Source organism: Silurus aristotelis (genome assembly GCF_946808225.1).
Source record: "Silurus aristotelis genome assembly, chromosome: 25".
NCBI lineage: Eukaryota > Metazoa > Chordata > Actinopteri > Siluriformes > Siluridae > Silurus > Silurus aristotelis.
In genome coordinates, this window is record NC_139598.1 from 2,958,645 (window position 1) to 2,978,374 (window position 19,730).

The 19,730-nt window shown below is 39.1% G+C and overlaps 3 protein-coding genes across 5 annotated transcripts; 2 read left to right on the forward strand and 1 right to left on the reverse strand.

Moving 5' to 3' along the window:
- Window positions 1–12: 12 nt before the first annotated feature.
- LOC310719453 (uncharacterized protein) lies at window positions 13–3,499 on the forward strand. Of its 3 annotated transcripts, none has more exons than XM_083529196.1 (4): window positions 13–158; window positions 1,086–1,160; window positions 1,243–1,596; window positions 2,043–3,499. In XM_083529196.1, exons 1-4 carry the CDS (start codon window positions 130–132, stop codon window positions 2,053–2,055), a joined length of 471 nt encoding a protein of 156 aa, XP_083385322.1. In that variant the 5' UTR covers window positions 13–129; the 3' UTR covers window positions 2,056–3,499. The 3 variants fall into 3 exon arrangements, with proteins under 3 accessions (XP_083385322.1, XP_083385321.1, XP_083385323.1); XM_083529195.1 differs by having other exon boundaries at window positions 1,841–2,146; XM_083529197.1 differs by having other exon boundaries at window positions 1,243–1,584; window positions 2,043–2,146.
- Window positions 3,500–10,342: 6,843 nt separating this feature from the next.
- On the forward strand, window positions 10,343–13,364 carry pdx1 (pancreatic and duodenal homeobox 1). Its single transcript, XM_083529755.1, has 2 exons — window positions 10,343–10,780; window positions 13,008–13,364. The coding sequence occupies exons 1-2, from the start codon at window positions 10,393–10,395 to the stop codon at window positions 13,361–13,363; spliced, it is 744 nt and encodes a 247-aa protein (XP_083385881.1). The 5' UTR covers window positions 10,343–10,392; the 3' UTR covers window position 13,364.
- A 761-nt stretch (window positions 13,365–14,125) lies between these two features.
- On the reverse strand, window positions 14,126–16,470 carry urad (ureidoimidazoline (2-oxo-4-hydroxy-4-carboxy-5-) decarboxylase). Its single transcript, XM_083529754.1, has 3 exons — window positions 16,319–16,470; window positions 15,857–16,080; window positions 14,126–15,453 (listed from the first exon to the last, which is right to left on the reverse strand). The coding sequence occupies exons 1-3, from the start codon at window positions 16,453–16,455 to the stop codon at window positions 15,104–15,106; spliced, it is 711 nt and encodes a 236-aa protein (XP_083385880.1). The 5' UTR covers window positions 16,456–16,470; the 3' UTR covers window positions 14,126–15,103.
- Between the last annotated feature and the right edge of the window lie 3,260 nt (window positions 16,471–19,730).

Below are 19,730 nucleotides of genomic sequence, written 5' to 3' on the forward strand. Positions count from 1 at the left end.
GAAACTCGTTAGACGTTAGGAGCTGGGTCCTAATCGGGTCCTTCAAAGTACAAAACCAAAACAGGTTGCAAATGCAAAATGAATCGCTAACAACAGCCGAAGTTATTTGCATGAGCGTCTGTTTGTGTAATGGCTGTGGATAATGATGAGCTGGAAAAGTAGGTGACCTTTATTTGCTGTAAATGTTTTTTGATTCGGAATATCTGCTACTCTAATACTAGGTTCAGTTTAGATGACCAGCTAGCTCGTTTTTACCTTCATTATTAATATTATTAGTAGTATTATTAGTATTCTCATATCATTATTACATTTCTATTATCTATTTTACTTACTTGTATCATAAAAAATGCTTTCTAATACATGCATAAAAATAAAATAAAATACATTTTAATACACAAATAATGCAATAATGCATTAATATAATTTGCATATGCAAATGGGTTTAATAGAACAATCTCATGTATAATTATGGTGACCCACTCCTTGGGCAGAATATCACATTAATTAATGTATTATTACTTATATATATATATGTATATATACTGTGTATTATATAAATACATACACACACACACACACACATATATACACACACACACACACACACACACACACACACACACACACATACACATATATAAATGTGTGTGTGTGTGTGTGTGTGTGTGTGTATATATATATATATATATATATATATATATATATATATACACACACACACACACACACACACACACACACACAGTATATAATACACACACATACACCCACCATGCCTGACTCTCCAGTAGCTAATTATAATATCTAGATTTCCATCCAGCTGTTTATTATTATATCCATTCATCCATCGTGTCTGACCCTCCATCAGTGAATTATAATGTTTAGGTTTCCATCCAGGTGTTTATTATTATGAATGATTTACTATCCATTCATCCATCTTTTTACATTTATAGAAAAGTAAAACATTTACAAACACTACTTAAGAAGAAACAGATTTGATTGGCCTGTGGCCCGCTACACTGTGCAAAATCTTGTTCTTGCAGTCTTCGGTTTTTAAAAATGGAGTTGTAATTTCTGCATTACAGACGTGCAGTGGAGGAGCTGCTCAAGGAGGCCAATAGAGGCAGAGTGCGTGCAGAGACTATGGGTCCAGCCGGGTGGTAAGTTCCGCTCTCATTGTAATCCTGAATGAATTAGATTTCTCTGCAGTTCTCGTCAAATGAATTTGCTTTGTGTCTTCAGGATGAAGTGTCCTCTGCAAAGCACAAACAAACGCTTTCTGGTAAACACCCTGCGCTTGTGTGCTTCCGAGCACCAGTCTGGGGGCCGCTCACCTGCGACGAGAGGTGCCGAGGACAGCAGGGAAGAAGGAGGCCGAGGGTCACGTGACCGTTCTGCTGATCGACAAGACGGCTATAGAAAAGCCACCAAACACAAAAGAGAGAGTCGTCACTCTCATTCCCAGTCTTCAAAGTCTTCATCTACGAGTGAATTAGAATCCTCAGGCCACACCCCTCATCAGGCTAGCCGAACTAAAAGAACTCGTTCCCGTTCACCTATCGGAGAATGCCTCGCAACTAAAAGGTCTACTGACAGGTCTCAAAAATGATGCACTAATTTTTCTACAAAATAAAATCTCTCTTTAAGGGCTGATTTATATTATGCACGAGAAACAGGAGGGTTTCATTGTTGTTGTTTTTTTGGTTTATTGGTGTAATGGTTTATTAATGTATTAGTTAGTTTGGTTTGGCCCAACACAACATCAGGAAAATGAACAAAAAGATTCTGCTATGTTCTCAAAAGTTTCAGTCTCACTGCTACTCTTTATTCTCTCCTGTAGATTACATGTTCACCAAACGCAAAGGTGATTTAGTGTCACCCAGAACACCTCTATTTAAGGAAGATAAGAAAATAAAGATCTCCCTGTTTGCGTAATCTAGTAATGCAGCTTAGCCACTGCAGTGCAACAGACACATTCTAATGCCTTCTCCTGTTATTAAGGTGCCATTGCTTTTGTTCTAATCCTCTTCTTCTTGTTTCAGATTCTTCCATTAGGGGTCACCACAGCGGATCATCCGTCTCCATACCCCCCTGTCCTCTACATCTGCCTCTTTCAAACCAACTACCTGCATGTCTTTACTCACCACATCCACATCTTTTCTTCACTTCTCTAACACACTCTCCATTACTTTGCATTGTTGATCCCAGGAACCTGAACTCCTTCACCTTCTCCACCTCTTCTCCCTGCAACCGCAACACTCCACTCCCCTCCCTCTCATTCACACACATGTACTCTTACTCCTACTGACTTTCATTCCCCTTCTCTCCAGTGTGTACCTCCACCTCTCCAGGCTCTTCTTAACCTGCTCCCTACTCTCACCACAAATCACAATATCATCCGCAAACATCATAGTCCATCACAGGAGACTCCTGTCTGACCTCGTCCATCAACCTGTCCATCACCACTGAAAACAGGAAAGGGCTTAGTGTCGATCCCTGATGCAGTCCCTCCTCCACCTTGAACCAGTCAGTTATTCCTACTGCACACTTCACTGCTGTCACACTGTCCTCATACATGTCCTGCACCACCCTCACATACTTTTCTGCCACACCGGATTTCCTCATACAATACCAAAACTCCTCTCTCCACCCTGTCGTACGCTTTCTCTAAATCCACAAACACACAATGCAGCTCCCTCTGACCTTCTCTAAATGTTATCAAAATTCGCAAAGCAAATAATGCGTCTGTAGAGCTCTTCCTCGGCATGAAACCATACTGTGGCATGAAACCATACTCACAGATGGTCACCTCTTCTCTCAGCCTGGCTTCCACTACTCTTTCCCATAAATTCATGGTGTAACTAATTAACTTTATTTCCCTGTAGTTACTGCAGGTCTGCACATCTCCCTTATTCTTAAAGAAGTTACTTTTGTTCTAATCAACTTAATTAATAATTCACAGATACATTTGATCATACCCATGACTAAGGCTCAGAAGCGACCAAGGCTCAGATACTTTCCAGGTCTTTTGGTTTATTTTCTGTATTTCTATGTTCGGAGCTGTGGACTCCTTGTGCCCACACTTTAGCAAATCTCTTGGCAAATGGGAATGTCTGCAGATTGACGCCTGCACATGTTTACAGATGCAGAATAACAAATCAGCCCGAAGTCGTCGCCTGACTGAATTGTTGTTTGCTCTGCCAGGTGTATCTGCAGATTTTTTTTTTACACTCTCAGCTAGTCTTTATTTAATTGAATGTGATATACTTGAGCAATATGATAAGATCTTATAATAAATATAGTACACACTGTTTTGTTCGAGCAGCACGGGTTGCATCAGTACTGTTAAACTGGCTAAATCCACTGTTACGCATCAGTGATGCTAAAATTTATATTTTGCATTTTGTACTACTTTTTGTGTGTTTCTTTTTTTCTGGAGTATATTTAATGTGTAAAAGTTTAATTGACAAAGCAAATAAAAATGGGATTTTGTTACAAATATGTGCTTTTGGATTCCTTCAATAGGAAACGTTTTATTGATATAGCGCTTTTAACAATGGACACTGCTACAAAACAGGTTTATGAAAATAAACAGATGTGAAATATAAGTATATTAAAGATTGTACGTTTTAAATTAATATATAAGGCCCTATACATTTATTCCAGAGTCAACCATAGCGAGGGAAAAATCCCCAGAGACGGTATGAGAAAGAACCTTTAATTCAGGTCAAGTCAGGTAGGCTTTTATTTTCCTTTCAGCTATATACTTAGACTTTCACAGGGAAAAAGATTATTTTGAGGACACTATTTAAAGTGCACAGGTGCATATCTTTAGTGCAAATATAACAGTTCTATAGTGTGTGTGCCTCCACTTACTAATAATTCATGTTTTAAATAATCACACTCAAAGATGATTGGATAAGAATCTAAAGAAGCTGTTAATGCTCGATGGTTCAGTACTGTTTTGGAGGCAAAAGTGCATAACCAATAACCAATATTAGTGAGGTGGTCATAAAGGAGTTCCTCTGAGAGGAAACAGAAGAACTTGTGAGAAGAAAGTTTTCTAAAACTGAAACTTTTCACAGAGTGTATCGTGAAGTCGTATGTTTAGGCAGATGAAACCCTGCTTCACCACATAAACATATATAAATAATTCAGTACAAAGACTCTGATATTTATAATAGAGCAGTTAGGGTTCTGACCAGAATGTTTTGAGTTCAATTCCCAGCACTGGAGCAGAAAAAAGCTTTAAACGTCAGCTAGTTTTACACGGCCACTTTCTTTCACTTTCCTAAATCCGAATAACTAACACACTTGCACTCTTATTTAATTTCAAATCATGAGTCAATCACCAAAGTCTCTCAGGCAATCCAGTGTTTTAAACAAGCTACGCTGGTCAACAAACAGACGACCAGGCCGAGGCTCCTCCAGTCCGCTCATATTTTATTTGCTTTCTCTTTTGCAAATTTTGCACCCTCTGTCAAAAGGCATGATTTATGATGCGGTTATGTTTCTTCCATGGACGACTTTGAATTCAATCGAAATGTCATTATCATTCCTTTTGCGTTACACTCAGTTCAGCACTGTTTGCGCAGGCTTTCGTTCGTCGCCACTGGGTAAGCAGGTTTTATCGCCTCGCTCTGACATGGATTAGGCATGTATATGTATGTATGTATGTTCACTCGCCAGCCTCCCATTTTTCTTATTGTCTTAAAAATGAGCAGGTTAAAAAGTTTCTTCTACATAAAATAAATCATTCATTATTTCAAGTAACAAAAATGGCTATGTAGTGTTAAGGTTTTTACAAGTGGAAATAGTTTGCATCTCCATTTGTAAACATGATATAATAATGCATACAATACTTTTGCATGCCTAGTATTGCCCTTCTAACCATCTTTAAGCTTTCTGAACTGCTTATATTAATTTTGTACAGATTTATTACAAAATCAGTGGTGTACATTTTTGCATCTGTGGTGGATAAAATCTACAGCCAAATGTTTGTTCTAAGACAATTATGTGATCTTGTTTAAAAGTGTTTATGTATATGTACGAGTTATATGACATTTTTTGTACTTTGACACTGATGCTATAAGATGTGTTACTTTACAAAAAAGTGGAGTTTATCATTTGCCCTTAAAATGACCCCAACATCCCAAAGTGAATCGTATTTATTATAGATCAAAAACAGCTTTTGTACATAATGACCTGGTTTCAAATAAACCAAATGAGAAATAAAAATTATTTGTTTTTTTCTTTGATGAAGTGAGATTGGGTTAGCATTTTGCCACAGCTAATTAAATTGATTTCTTTAACCTAAAGTCTGACAATATTACTGACTGTAGACAAACAAGTTTTCTTTCACATCATCTCAAAAGCTTCAATCAGGTTCTTTCCTAAATAGAAAAAACACCTAAATGCAGCTTTGTTTGACTAATATAAGTGAAACGATATATTTTGAAATCACAAGTGATGAATATAAAACACAGGATTTCAGTGCTCACATGTGAGCTAATTTTACAGAGAAATCGTCATTAGTTGTTATTTGCCACTAGCTAATACAAGCCTCAATCATAATGTAGCTGTCAAATATCATGTTAACTTGTGAAAGAATTGTGCCCAAATTTTTTGTATAAAAACTCTGATTTGCTACAGGAAGCCACCCTCAGTCATATTTTCCCCTTTAAATAACATTAGCTAGCATATTTAGCTTGTTGTTCAGCAAGTTACAATCAAGCCAAAGCAACATGGAAAAAAGTTATTACCTACATATTATCCACCAGTTAGGTTCTACTAACTAATGCGTTTTGACAATATGTACATCTCATGCAGCTGCAGTTGATTTATCTTTATTTTCTGGATCTCACAGTGGAAAATTCCAGAAAATGCTTCTTGGTATTTATTGTTTTGTGGAATATAAGATGCAACCATAACCCTTACTTGTCACTGGGATTTACATTTATGCCATTTGGCAGGTGCCTTTATCCAGAGCGACATATTTTAATAAATGTTTTATTTATACAGTGGAGCACATGACCGTCTATTCTATTCGAAAGCTTTAACCACTGTACTACTAGGAATGGTATCCTTTTCCTTTCTATGTGTACAAAATGCTGTATGTGGAAACAAATTTATACATTTGTGAAGTTGATTTCTAGGCACAAAGTCCAAAATGTTTACACATTAGGAGAAGACAAGAAAATCCAAATTTTTTTCCTGAAAGTACAGGATAACGCTTTACTCAGCATTCAGGTTCATTGTAGAGCTCCGAGCTCTTCTTACACCATCTTGTTCATACACTGACTTTTCCATGAGCACACTGAAGAGCTGCATTTCATTTGATTTCTAATCAAGCTTTTAAAAATACTTTACACATGACAATAGTGATACCTTTTATATTAACATTTAGTCAGAAACGTAATCATCTCGATTGTTTCTGCTTCTGGCTTTTATGTGCCATATTACCTGATATATCACCCGTACCCCGACCCCGAACCCACCCTGTTGTAAACGGTTGCACGACTTATCCTTTTCTTTTTCTGTAAAAGCTTTTTAATCACCACCTGAGCTCACCTAGCAGTGCTTTTTAAAATTTTGCATTTTCATCGCTGACTGGGCAACGCTCCACTCCATATCACTTAAGACCATTAAGGCTCTCATAACGTCCGTAGATGTGCCATCAAACCGCGCCGTCTATCTCACGCTTCATAAACCTCATTGTGAGCGTGCAGCATTGGCGTAATCACCGCGGTTAACTATTTCCTTCCCTTTCAAACAAAAGTCATATATAAACACCATTAAGCTGTGCTGCATGCGGCCGACGTGAGAGGAATGGGTTTGCTCGTACTTTTATGGCACGAGATCGAGAGCTTCGTTTAAGATATGAAAAAGTGCCATTATAGCGTTTGAAGAGGTGCAGGCAAACACAGCATTGTATCACAGATGTTCTGAGTACAGGACAGACACAAACAGGTTCAAACTTAAAACATTTACTATATATTTTATTTTCCTCCGTTGGTTGTTTAGTGTCAAAAGTCAAAGTTCACTGTATAATATGTAGGTTTATGCTTCCGCATACATCTTAATTTAATGCTGAGCTCTAAGATTTACACTGGGGTCCAAAAATCTGAGACCACATTTTAATAATAGAATAAACAGTAAAAAAAAAAGCAACAGTAAAACATCCTGACTCTTCAATTTTCAATGTTAATTCTACAGCCATATTTAAATGTAAGCAAGGGTGTAATATATTATGATTTTGTCTCCTGTCAGTCTGAACTCTTGCATTGAAGCATTGGTTTAATCTCAGACGAATCATCAGGTTTTGCAGAACCTTGTCGAGTCTTTACCAACATGACTGAACACTGTCATCCAAGCAAAACAGGGATAGACTAATTACTCAAAAACTTCATGTAACCTTTTTTTTTTTTTTTAGGAGATTCTACTCCCTTAAGCTATTCCTGATACCATATGTAATGAAAACCTTTGATGAATTGGAAAAGAAGCATGAAGCATTTTCACTAGTACTCTGAGACTTTAAGTATCCCACTGGAGATATATGTAAAATAAAATGAAATAAAAAACACTTCAGGAATGACATTATTTTACCCTCAAGTTGATGCTCATACCATCTTGAAACGTATATTAGGGATTAAGTGGGAAAAAAATGGCACTCACAATGATCTTTAACATAAATATGATATGATGGAAAAAATTACAATAAACCTTGTGACTGGGGAGGCACAATAAAAGATCAATCTTTTGTAGCATTACTATATATCGCTTATATTTAAAATAAATTAAGAAACTCTGATATACCTGTAAAGCTGTATAGTAAAACATACACTGTATGCATTAGTTCTAATGGTACTCAACATACCGTGTTAATAGTGACAAGAAAATGTTCAGTTTTATGCATTCATTTCTATGAGTTCAAGTTCTGAATGGATTCAATTTATTGGCTAGTATAGCTAGTGAATAAGACAACCTGGCTAGTAAACTTGTCATTTCATCATGAAAATGTTTGTTTAAATAATACCATTTGTACACAAATTATTCTACAAATAACAGAAATACTTAACGTAATAAATATATAAACTAAAAAAGAAAAATTGTTCTTCATTCCATATGCAAAGTCGGCTTGTTTTGCTATGTGGTGTTAGAGATAATCCTTTGATTTAGAGAGGAAATGATATAAAATGATATAAAAATATAAACAGGTTGAGATGAAGCATGTGTTGGACAAATCAGTGACTTATTAGAGTGTAATAATAGTCAATAATAAAAGCTCAGTGTAAAAAAAAAAGCTCTATTTGTAAAGTTTTTGCTGTAGCAGTAATGCCTGACTTGAGTAAACAATTAAAAAGTAATCGAGAAATCAAGTATATTCAATTGACACAACTAATCTGAACATGTTTTATATCTGAGGAATGTGTTATTGAAGAATGATGTTAACTAACCGAGTGAATTGTGCTGAAGTGAACACCACCCCAACGAGGAACATATGTTAGCTTAATTACGATAATGTAACCAGAAGCTGCAGGATATTTTCAGTAGTTTATTATTTGTGATGTTCTCTAACTAGCTTGTAAGAATTTATACACGTTCTAGTTTTCGAGCAAAGAGAGCATAGCTTCCTACAAAAGCTCTCTAATCTTCCTCACTGAGCTAGCTAATGGTTTACATCTGCACATTTTCACAGCTTGGATGTTGATCTGTGAATTGGAAAAATCTTCATGGGGTTTGGGATACATCATTTGCACATCATGTTATTTACTTCCAAGCATTTAGAACTGAATATTATGGTTGGTAAATCGGGCCAGGAGTGCTCATCGACACTGTCATCTCCACTGCTGCTTCAGATACTGCTGCTAAGCTTTTTCACCTGAGGGGAAGGAAACTGCTTAATTTTAATTGGGTCTTGAAAAAAAAAATTGTTTAAAAAAATAGGCATGTGATTTAATAAGTTACAGAAAGAAATGTGCACAATTCTTGTGACAAATGCAAGGTTACAGTACGTTAGTTTATCATTTCTCCATGTACATGTAAATACACTTTCATTTTGCACATGTTGCATATTTACTATGTGAAATGAAACATTACTCAATGTAGAAAAATATATGATGAAGTGGATTGTATGTATTTCTCTGTAATGGCAATTTTTCCAATGACAATCATGTCCATTCTAATCTTGGAGAACTTTCGCCCTGAAAACCTTTTGATGGTTTAACTGTCTCTTCTCTACAAACCTGAACCAAATGAAACTGAGTGAATCAGAGGAGGAAAGAACTCCAACACCAAACCAAATGAGCCAGTGGTGCTCCAGGACCAGGATTGTGTCAAGAGCGATGTTTTAGGACAACTTTCTCTCTGTGTTGGTGATATGTGGTTGCTCAGTGTCCATCCCAATGTACATCTCAGTGTTAATTGAGTACTTTGTCACACTCCATGATAATTGGTTTACTTCGAACATCTTGGTTTTATTTAACCACGAGGACTTTAGTTTAATGGACCGACAGCAGGCGTGCCTAATGGTAGGTAAACTCAGAGGGACGTGGGGCAACAGTTAGAGAGGAAAATGTGTTCTGGTGATTGTTGCTGGTGTCCATAACAGACCGTGCATGAGAGTTAAAGTTAAATGGGCCATTTGATGTGACATTTTGTAAATCTCAACCGTTGCCGTGAGCGTGTGAAGCAGGTCTTGTGACTCATGACTAGATTTTTCTTGAAGCTGGGTTTGGTTTTCTCATAGCAGCAACAAAAATCCCTGCTGGACATTAATGAACACTAAGATATTGATGTGAACTTAATGCTGGGCAACTCACCATGATTTAATTTCTCTGTTTGCAGACTGTGGTTTGTTTTTAAATCTGTGTCACACGCATTTGATTCCTTCAGCCACCGTGTCTTGATGAAGCCATTTGGACTGAATAATAACAGTCCATTTTTGAGAAACATCTCATCCAAGACCGCATCCAATTTTGCAGCACAGTTGTTATAGTATTTAAACTGTTCAAGACACTATGGTCTCAGTCTCAGAGGAAGCAGATGCAAGATTCTTTCTTTGTCTTTCACTTTTGTGTCTCTTCACTCGCCCGAGACGACTGCAGGTGTAGCCTTGATAAGTCATGGGCAAACAGAGATGTTTGTTAAAGCCATTGATCTGAACAGGGCCAGTCCTGTTCAATTATTGGCAAGCCCCGAAGGAGACACGAATGAAAACTTGTTGTCAGCTCTTTGTGTAAACAGTGACACCAATGGCTAAGGTGAAGCAGGGTCACATGATGCCGGTGACACACCTACCAGAGGCCCTAAAGCGGCGCCAGTCACACAGGTACGGCACAGGAGTCTAACGCACAGGGACAGGACGCTTTTCCCGCACCGTGCATTACAGGCATGAATCGGGAAGAACATTATTACTCTGCCAGTCACCTTTACAAGGACTCCTGTGCCTATCAGAGGCCACACAATGAGGAGTTCAGCCCAAGCCCGCCACCGTGCCTTTACATGACCAGGCAGACCCAAGCCGTCTACGCTTCTCCTGCTTTGGGCACCCAGGACCAACACAACCATCTTCCTGATATCACGTCCTATGTGTCCGGACGAGAAGAACTGGCTGTGTCTCACCTGCATCACTCACAAGCCCAACAGCTGCCTCTTCAAACATTTACGGGGTATGGAGACTCTCTGGACCTGTGCTCTGAACGAAACAGGTGCCATCTTCCTTTCCCGTGGATGAAATCGACAAAATCTCACACACATGCTTGGAAAGGACAATGGGCAGGTAATGGGTGTACTTTGCCCAACAATCTTTATCCACAGATTTGTATTTTACAGTTTTTATAGCTGTATCTGCAACCTGAAGTTGACTTCGTATGAATCTGTAATTTTGTAAGAATTGTTTAAATACACTAACCTGACCTTTTAGCCTTTATCTTGCGTGGGCAATTTTAGATATATTTGAGTCGGCCTCAGTTTGGCAGGAATGGATGACTTCATTTGTTATGGCCTACCACAAAGGCCTTTGAGAATTATTTCGAATAATTCTCAAACATTATAAATTACATGCGCTTCCTAAAAAGCATAATTATTAAACATTTCAGTGCTCAAAAGAATAGTGCGACCAATATTTTGTATTCAGAACTTATATTGATAATAATGATGCTAATAATGATAATAATAATAATAATAATAATAATGCTATTTCATTAAAACTTACCTACAACAGAGTGCATTTCTCATCCCTCGTTTTGTGTAGAAGTCTTGCTTATATCATTTTATACACTTGTTTAATACTCAGTAAATGGCAAACAGCAAAGCAAAACTTTCGCTGAAATATCCGCTTGTGCATTTTATATTTTTCTGTATGTATATAGATAGGTTTCAAGAGCCTTGTGAAGAGAACGTATACATCTTAAAGGGTACAGACAAAGTAAAACTTTCTTTTAAAGCTATTTAGATTCGTATGATTTAATACAACAATATGAGTGAAATGTCATTTTGCCCGTAGTTTAGAATGGATTCTATTCTATTCTTTTCTGAGCACGCAAATGACCATTAAACTGAAAAATACTTTATCATATACTTACTATTTATACTGTTTGCTAATTATTATTATTATAAGCATTACCTTTCATTATAAAAGGAACTGCTTACAAAATAAATAATTTACGAATGTTTTCAAGTTGCGTAAGCTTGATTAACTGATGAAACCTTGTTTCATATAATCAATTGTAAATATATAGTGTACATACACATATATATATATATTTTGCACTTGTGCAATGTAAAATTTTAACAGTATTAGACACTTGTGAAAAAGACATTTGCAGTGGTTCATCATTTAATCCAGCGCCTTTCTTTTTTCCCTTTTGACTTCAGAGAACATTTTCCTTTTCTTTAAGTCACATTTGAGTGAATAAAAGTTGGCTTCTCCAGGGACCAGAGGGGTTCGAACCATAGACTCAAAGCCAAGGGGTCCATTATTTTTGCAATTACGCTTAATAATGTAGAATAGAAAACTCTTATTAGCGGCATTATGGTTAATGCTACATATAATATTTGATAGTTATTATTGTTGTTGTAAGATTATAATAACAAACAATCGGCTTCACTGTGTCTAAAGTCAATCAGCTACAATGACTTTAATATTTTATAAATCCTAAATCTGTATTTAAGTATGTTCAGTTTTCCAGCCCTACTGATTAAAATAAATAAACAGCGCTAATAAAAATTAATAAATAAACCCTCGAACAAGGGTATGTTACTGAACCCTTCTATGGTATTGAAGTGGTAACATTATTCTTAAGCTCTGAATTATTTTACATTGAAATGAAGTATATATTTACCCAGCGATTACTCTGTAAATCAATTCTGGTCCACTTATGTATGTTTTATTTATTTTAACTGTATACCAGGTCAAAGCTACTTCCCCAGAGACAAAGAAAGCTAATGTGTAGGTAGACATGTTAGTTTTAAAGGTTGGGCATAAAACTTAAACACACTTTTTTGTAGCTCATGAGCAATATGAAAAGAGCAAACACCTAATGTGTTGATTGTTCAGTGCATTTAGGACAAAGACCAAAAGTGTGTAAATGTGATTTTATTGCACTGTATAGATGGGACACAGATTGATCTATAGGTTGCTTTATAGCTTCCCAACATCGTAGTGTTGGTGTATAGATTATTAAATTGTTATTGACTCTGGTGCATCTGAGGAAGGAAGAATTAATCTGGTTAGTAATGGGAATTACATAGGAATTTGGCAAATGGTGGACATTTTGAGCAACACACACACACGCAGCTCTCTTTCTCTTTATATATTATTATAAGTAATATATTACAATATGTTATAGAAATGGGATATATTTGGGTTGTGATTGCATTTTTTCTTTCGTGCACATGCACCGGAGCTCGCGTTTATAAATATTGTAATATATTTATTAATAAAATATAAAAATCTGTGCATTGATCATTACAAACTCGTTTGTAATAAAGTGCGTCTCCGGCAGGTCCCTACGCGGCGGAGCACGAGGAGAACAAGCGCACGCGCACGGCCTACACGCGCGCGCAGCTGCTCGAGCTGGAAAAGGAGTTTCTCTTCAACAAGTACATCTCGCGGCCGCGGCGCGTCGAGCTCGCGCTCACGCTCAGCCTCACCGAGCGCCACATCAAGATCTGGTTCCAGAACCGGCGCATGAAGTGGAAGAAGGAGGAGGACAAGCGGAAGGCGCGCGGCGGTGACCCCGAGCAGGATGCGTCCGTCACGTCCGGCGACCTCCGCGACGACGCGTGCGGCGGCCCCGCGGCTCCACCGTCGCCCCCACGCTCTCGCCCCGAGCCCTTGGTAGCGCGAGACCCCGCCTGAGCATGTCCTGAAAACTCCTGGACTGGAAATAAGTTGTAAATAAAATGTATAGGCTGCTATCTACACCCCCCCCCCCCCATTTTTAATTATTTAATTATTCCTTATTTCTGAAATATAAACAGATGAGGTTAAAGCCTCAGTGTCTCTCCTGACCAAAATGTATCTTATAAAATAGTGCACTGGACACACCATTTAATCCGAGCTAAAAGTTCTTTATTAAAAAATAAAATGAGGTGCAGATTTTATCTGTTTACTGAAAGTCCTGAGCAGATACCAGCTGCCAAACATTCCCAGAACTGGACCTAGTGGTAGACCATGTTTTCAAGCTGCAAGTCATTTTCCATCTTCACTACACTCAAGAATTAAAAGTCAGATTTTATAAAAACAATATATAAGAAAAAGCACTGGTGTGTCCACTGTGCATTTCCGTTAAGCATTTATTACACCAGTTTGAGGACTCTAGGCCTATGCTTTAGTTGCTCTTTAAAGTTAGACCAAGCTGGATTTTTTATTATAAACAATAAAGAAGCTCTACAGGTCATGGATGATGCATTCTACATTTACAAGTTTTGGTTCAATTGCATTTCAACTGATTTTTGTGTTAAACTGTTGATGCACATCTGTAATAATGTTATTCAAGCCTCTCATTCACTGCCTGCAATACTCACAAGAATTTATTTTATTTGTATAACTTACAAGCAGTGGCATTTTTATAACTTTGAAAATACAGATTAGGCGGCCTGCCTAATACAATCCAAATCATTTTTTTTATTATATCCAATTTATTTTATAACTTGATGTAGACGTTATTCTGCCAGGTGTTTTTTTACTAGACCACACATCGTTATATTCCAGAGAAGGCCATTTATGCACACATCCCCTACTTCTATATTTAAATACAAACTGATTGGTAAAAGAAATATATATATTGTATACATTTCTAACCCTGATATTATTTTTAGTAAAGATGTAAAGAATTTCTGTCTGGTTAAATCTGTACTTGGATATTAGGCGACCTGCAGTCTGTGCTTTGGCCACTAGAGGGCAGTAAGCGACTTTATATTTTCCTAAGAATGCCTTTTTATTTCAACTTTCAAAAGTTCCATATAGAATATTGTAATGACAAAATACTGATAATGGTCATTTAAGCAAATATTAGTCTAATTTATTCCTAGGCGATTGCCGTATAAAACTGTATATTTATCTAAATATTTTTTCACGTTATATTATATATGTTCTCATGTTATGTTCTGCATTATTTTGTATATTTGAACCAGGCTGCTGTACATTATCAGTGCATTTGATGCTGATCACGTGCATTTTTATTTTGCAATGTTCTGTGAAACTTAACACACACCAATAAACAGATTTTGGTGAAGATGGCATTAGGCATTTAAATCATTCAACGACATTCGATGAAAATATTCTCCATGACAGGAGATTGGGGTAGGATGTAATTTTGCTGTTTGTAATTAATTATCTAATGATGCATCATTAACAAGACACGCAACATTTATTTGTTCGAAACACGGACTTTAGTTTTGATGATGAAGCGTGATTACATTTAACTTCATGTTATAATGCCTTTATAAGACACTATGCACGTTGTCCTGACACTTTCTTCATAGTGCACTATGCATAGTGTTCAATTCTGCAATGCAATGCAAACGCCAAATCAATTATCCCGGCTTCTGACGTGATCGCGTACGTGGAGTTCATGCACTGCCCCGTGACGTGAGGTCAGAGCTTGTTCGGGGGGTCAGAGAGCACAAGGTTGCGCAGTCGCAGTGCACATATCTTCTTCACCTCTCCGATGGCACGCGCTCTTTCCGCCTCGCGGCCGTCGCCGAGGCGGCGCTGCAGCTCGCGCGTTATGTCGCGCTTGGCGCTCAGGCGCGCGCAGATGATGAAAGGGAAGCCAAAGCGCTGTTTGTACTCAGAGTTGAGGCTGCGCATGTGCGACACCTCCTCGGGCCGCAGGTCGGTAAATCCAGCCGCGTGCTGCTCCTCCTGCGAATCCCGGGTTAACGCACCGCTCTGCAGCTCCCTGCCCGCCAGGTCCGGGTGGCACCGCAGGATTCCCTCCTTACCTGGGGCACAGGGCTAAAGACAGTCAGAGCTGGGGGGGGGGGGGCAGTATTCGAGTACACTACTTTACCTGTGTGTCACCAAAATCTCATTAACAACCAGGCCTTCAGCTCTGACTCCCCACTGCATAAACTGAATGCACAGTTCCAAATAACTTGTGCAGGGGTTTGCATTATCTTTACAATTTAGGTTCAAAACATGCAAATTTATCAATGCAGAAAAGAACGAAAAAACGTGAACATGAGATAAACATGCAAACCCACATTAACCCAAGTTCAGGACAGACACCTGGAGCTTCAGTGATACTTCCAGTATCATTAGCCTACTTTTTCCACCTCCTGCAAAGTTGACTGTCAGATTTCTATTTTAAAGGAAACCTTTTCTGCATATGATCCACCACTATACCTGATTCAGGCAGACTGTCGATCAAGTCAGAGATGTGAGCTTCGATGTCTGCTAGGCTTTTGAAAGGACGATGGATCCATATCGCAGCTGGAATGATAGGACATTTCTCAATCACGTTCCCGAATATTTCCAAAAAGTCCTCATATGAGAGTGCGTTCACAGCATTGATGTCCATGGCATCCAGTGTAAAAAAGCAGAGGGGAAATTCCAGCAGGGTTAATGGCCTGGGAATGATAGATCAGACTTTAAACCCCTTTTGTTTGTTCTATGGCTTCACCAATGCAAAGTTCAGCAGCCAAATGCCAAAATTTGTGGCAGGATAAAATAATAATAATAAAAAATTAATTAATTTTAAAAAATTACATGTTCAATAAATCTCCTGCCTTATTTTCTTAATAAAAATGTGGCAGCTAGAAATTTTTAACAGAAGCCTTGAATCTTCTACAATTCCTTTATTCATACCAGAACAGGGTGCTGAAGAGCCAAGAAGTGGCTTTGATCCTGAAAACTCTGTCAAATTGACAGTGTGAAGGTCTCCCTTCTGATACTACAACACTGGAGCTTTTACCATTGGCCACGACGAAACACAGGTATACCATACAGGTATGATGCAACAAGCTACTGATTGCAGAAGTGCACAACTGAAAACTGGAAATTCCTGAATGCTGTACACAGAATCCTGTGGCAACATGCACTGGTTGTTGAATGAGTAAATCTCCATACATCATTTCATATCTTTCATATCTCTTTCATATATCATTTTATATCTGTGATGGTGATGGTGTCACACTAGATGATTAGAATTACGATTAACCAGTGGCATTAAGGTGTGTATTATATACTTTGTTTATTTTGAAAGTTGTATTAGGAGAGATTTCATTAGTGATACACGGTCATGTGGTTACAGGCATAATATGAAGTGCTGTCATACAAGATTTGTCACGTGTAAGCCCGACAGTAGAGATGACGTCATTTCTGTGCGCACTCTCTTAGCGGAATGCGATCGCTATGAGAGGCACAGCTACACCAGAGATTCTCTCTTTATTGTCTGTCGATTGTTTCAATACAGAGAGGAAGAAGTAAATCATATGACGATTGTACCATCGTGTGGAGTTTCTTTTAATAATAAACGCACACAACGCATGCTTTATTATTCATGTGTTTACTGACTTTGGTTATTTAAGCCACGATAAGTGTTTTTCGTGTTGTGTTCCAGAATGTCCCTAGAGCTCTGCGAACTTTAGCAGGACGCCATCTTTGAATCTTTCCGTTCCTCTTTTTTTTCTCCTACAGAAAGTAGGGGTTAAAATTATGGTGCCGTATCGCCATCTAGCGGTTGGGGGACGTGTCGCTACACGGAAATGGTGCATTTTCTTCATGTTCCCCTTAAATTTATTCTATTAACGGTACAAGCACTTACTAAGTAGAATCAGTGGTTGTTAAGGAGTCAGTCCATATCCGACTTTTAAGACAAATTGAGATAAACACTCTTCTATCGATATGGATACTACATAAAATTTTGGCGGCTTTTCAAGCCAGAAAATTATGCCAAAGAGGCAGACTCCCAAACAATCCCGTAGCCCTCCGACTCATGCTTCCCAGAGCACTCCAGGTCCACCCTCCGTTTCATGTGTCCAGGGTTCAACCCGTCCAAGCCTGCTCCTTAGTGCCCTCCACCAGACCCCTTCAGCCTGCCCGGGTCATTAATGGGAGTCCTGCGTACACTGTATGTCGCCTACTCCGCTCCCGTCGCCGTGGTAGGGGCCTCCAGTTCCTTGTGGACTGGGAGGGCTATGGTCCTGAGGAACGTTCCTTGGGTCCTTTTGGGGGGGGGGGGGTACTGTCACCCCGCTTGAACACTTCCGACATTGCCGCCTCCATCACAGAGGAACTGCCCCCTTCCAACCCTTCTATCTTTCTAACACATATAAGGATGCCAGAATCCTCCAATCGGGGCCAGATTGTCTTTAGGCTTACCGTGCTTACTCTCCAGCATATTTGTTCATTAAAATTCGAATCTTTCTGTTACTGACCTGTTTCCGTTGGACTATTCGGTCCTCCGGCTTCCCAACTGGGCCTGTTTTCCAGACTCTCCCCTCAGCGTTACGGCTCTGCTCTGCTCGCACTGAACGTGCTCCGGTTCCCGGCTCTGCTCTGATCACGTTCAACGCGCTCTGGTTCCCGGCCCGGCTCGGCTCGGCTCTGCTCACGCGCAACACTCGTTGACTTCCAGCTCGGCGCTGCTTACGCTCAACGCGCTCCGGTTCCCAGCTCGGCTCTGCTCGCGCTCAACGCACTCCGACTTCGGCTCGGCATCCTTGTGCTCCGTGCACTTCGGTTTCCTGAATCGGCTCTGCACGCTCGCTTTTCTGGCCCCGCTTTCTTCGCATCCGCCTTGGATCCTAAAACCTGAACAGCTGACAGAAACAATGAATATTGCAAAGGCTCATCAAATTACCATCTACATGCCACAACGACTTGTGTACCAGCATTTTGAACCTCATTATGTGATCAACCTGGGACCCAATCCTACAGACACTGATGAAGATAGTGGTTTTAAAAAGTTGACAAAAATATTTAATACAGCTGCAGACATTTTTCTGGGCTGCTGCAATGTCTTCAGGATGATACGCAGTTTTTTTTTGCTGTAAATCCGAGGCCAACGAGGCACCTAAGCTGAGAAGGCGGCCTAAAAAACCAGGACCACGACTGACACGGCACACTGCCAAACCACTCCCAAGTCCGAGGACAACAAGGCAACTTTAAAAATCTGACGATGACGAAGCAGCCTCCCAAACCAAGCCTGAGGCCGTTCTGGCGGCTTTTCAAGCCAGAAAATTAGGCCAAAGAGGCAGACTCCAAAAACAAGCCAGGGGCCGGGAAGGAACCCTCCCAAAACAAGTTCAAGCCCGAGACCAGTATGGCAGACTCCCAAACCAAAGACAGATGATGCAGACTCCCAAACCAGGCCAGAGGTTGATGGGTGGTGTCCCAAATAAAAGCCTGAGACTGATTCAGTATTTTCTTGTCTTATTTCCTGTCATGATTAAATTATTTTTTATATAAAATATGTACAGTTTTTAATTTAATGATTTCCTTTTTTTTTTTTTTAAATGCTGTTTCTAAAAACTTGAGTGTATTACATCAATGTCTTTGGTAGCCAAGGTATGATGTAACTAGCTATACAGTGGAACTTTGGAGCCCGCGGCCTCAACGCTCGCGACCTCGCATGCTCGCGACTTTCATTCCGACCGGCGACTCTCATTCAGATCGGCTCGTGAGCAACCGCGAGCTGCTCAAAACGCTACTTTTAACATTTCTAATCAAGGTTTATCTCATTAAAATTGTTTAATAATTAAGTGTTATGGAGTGAAATAGTGTTATTTACTCATTTAAATCTATTTCGTATAGTGTTCTTTGGGTTTTTACTGGGTTGGAAGGGGCGTATCAAAAGGTCGCGAAAATTCGGAACTCGCGACCGGTCTTGGTCCCTAACCCTCGCGAGCTCCGAGGTTCCACTGTACTGACTGCAGAAGTGCACAACTAGAAAACTGGAAATTCCTGAATGCTGTACACAGAATCCTGTGGCAACAAGCAATGGTTGTTGAATGAGTAAATCTCCATACATAATTTCATATCTTTCTTTTTACTCAACATTTGCCTGCAACCAGGGCTGTAGTGTGCTCTTACCTGAAATTCATATATTAAATATTGTTTCTGAATATGAATGTTACTGATACAGCTGACCCTCGTCTGATCTTCTGAACCATAAATTGTTGAATTACAGCATTCTTCTTCTGCAGTCCTTTTACCGGAAATTTGAAAAATTAACCAACACTTGTTTCTGTGAACATGGTGTAAGTGACTATAAAAG

Excerpts from the sequence above, each read along its gene's own strand:
- pdx1 (XM_083529755.1), top strand. The coding sequence starts at position 10,393 with ATGAATCGGGAAGAACATTATTACTCTGCCAGTCACCTTTACAAGGAC. Across the intron at positions 10,781-13,007 it reads TTGGAAAGGACAATGGGCAG|GTCCCTACGCGGCGGAGCAC; the intron begins GTAATGGGTGTA and ends CGTCTCCGGCAG.
- LOC310719453 (XM_083529195.1), top strand. The coding sequence starts at position 130 with ATGGCTGTGGATAATGATGAGCTGGAAAA. Across the intron at positions 1,161-1,242 it reads ACTATGGGTCCAGCCGGGTG|GATGAAGTGTCCTCTGCAAA; the intron begins GTAAGTTCCGCT and ends TTGTGTCTTCAG. Across the intron at positions 1,597-1,840 it reads ACTAAAAGGTCTACTGACAG|ATTACATGTTCACCAAACGC; the intron begins GTCTCAAAAATG and ends TCTCTCCTGTAG.
- urad (XM_083529754.1), bottom strand. The coding sequence starts at position 16,455 with ATGGTATACCTGTGTTTCGTCGTGGCCAATGGTAAAAGCTCCAGTGTT. Across the intron at positions 16,081-16,318 it reads CTCTTCAGCACCCTGTTCTG|GCCATTAACCCTGCTGGAAT; the intron begins GTATGAATAAAG and ends TATCATTCCCAG. Across the intron at positions 15,454-15,856 it reads CGACAGTCTGCCTGAATCAG|GTAAGGAGGGAATCCTGCGG; the intron begins GTATAGTGGTGG and ends CCTGTGCCCCAG.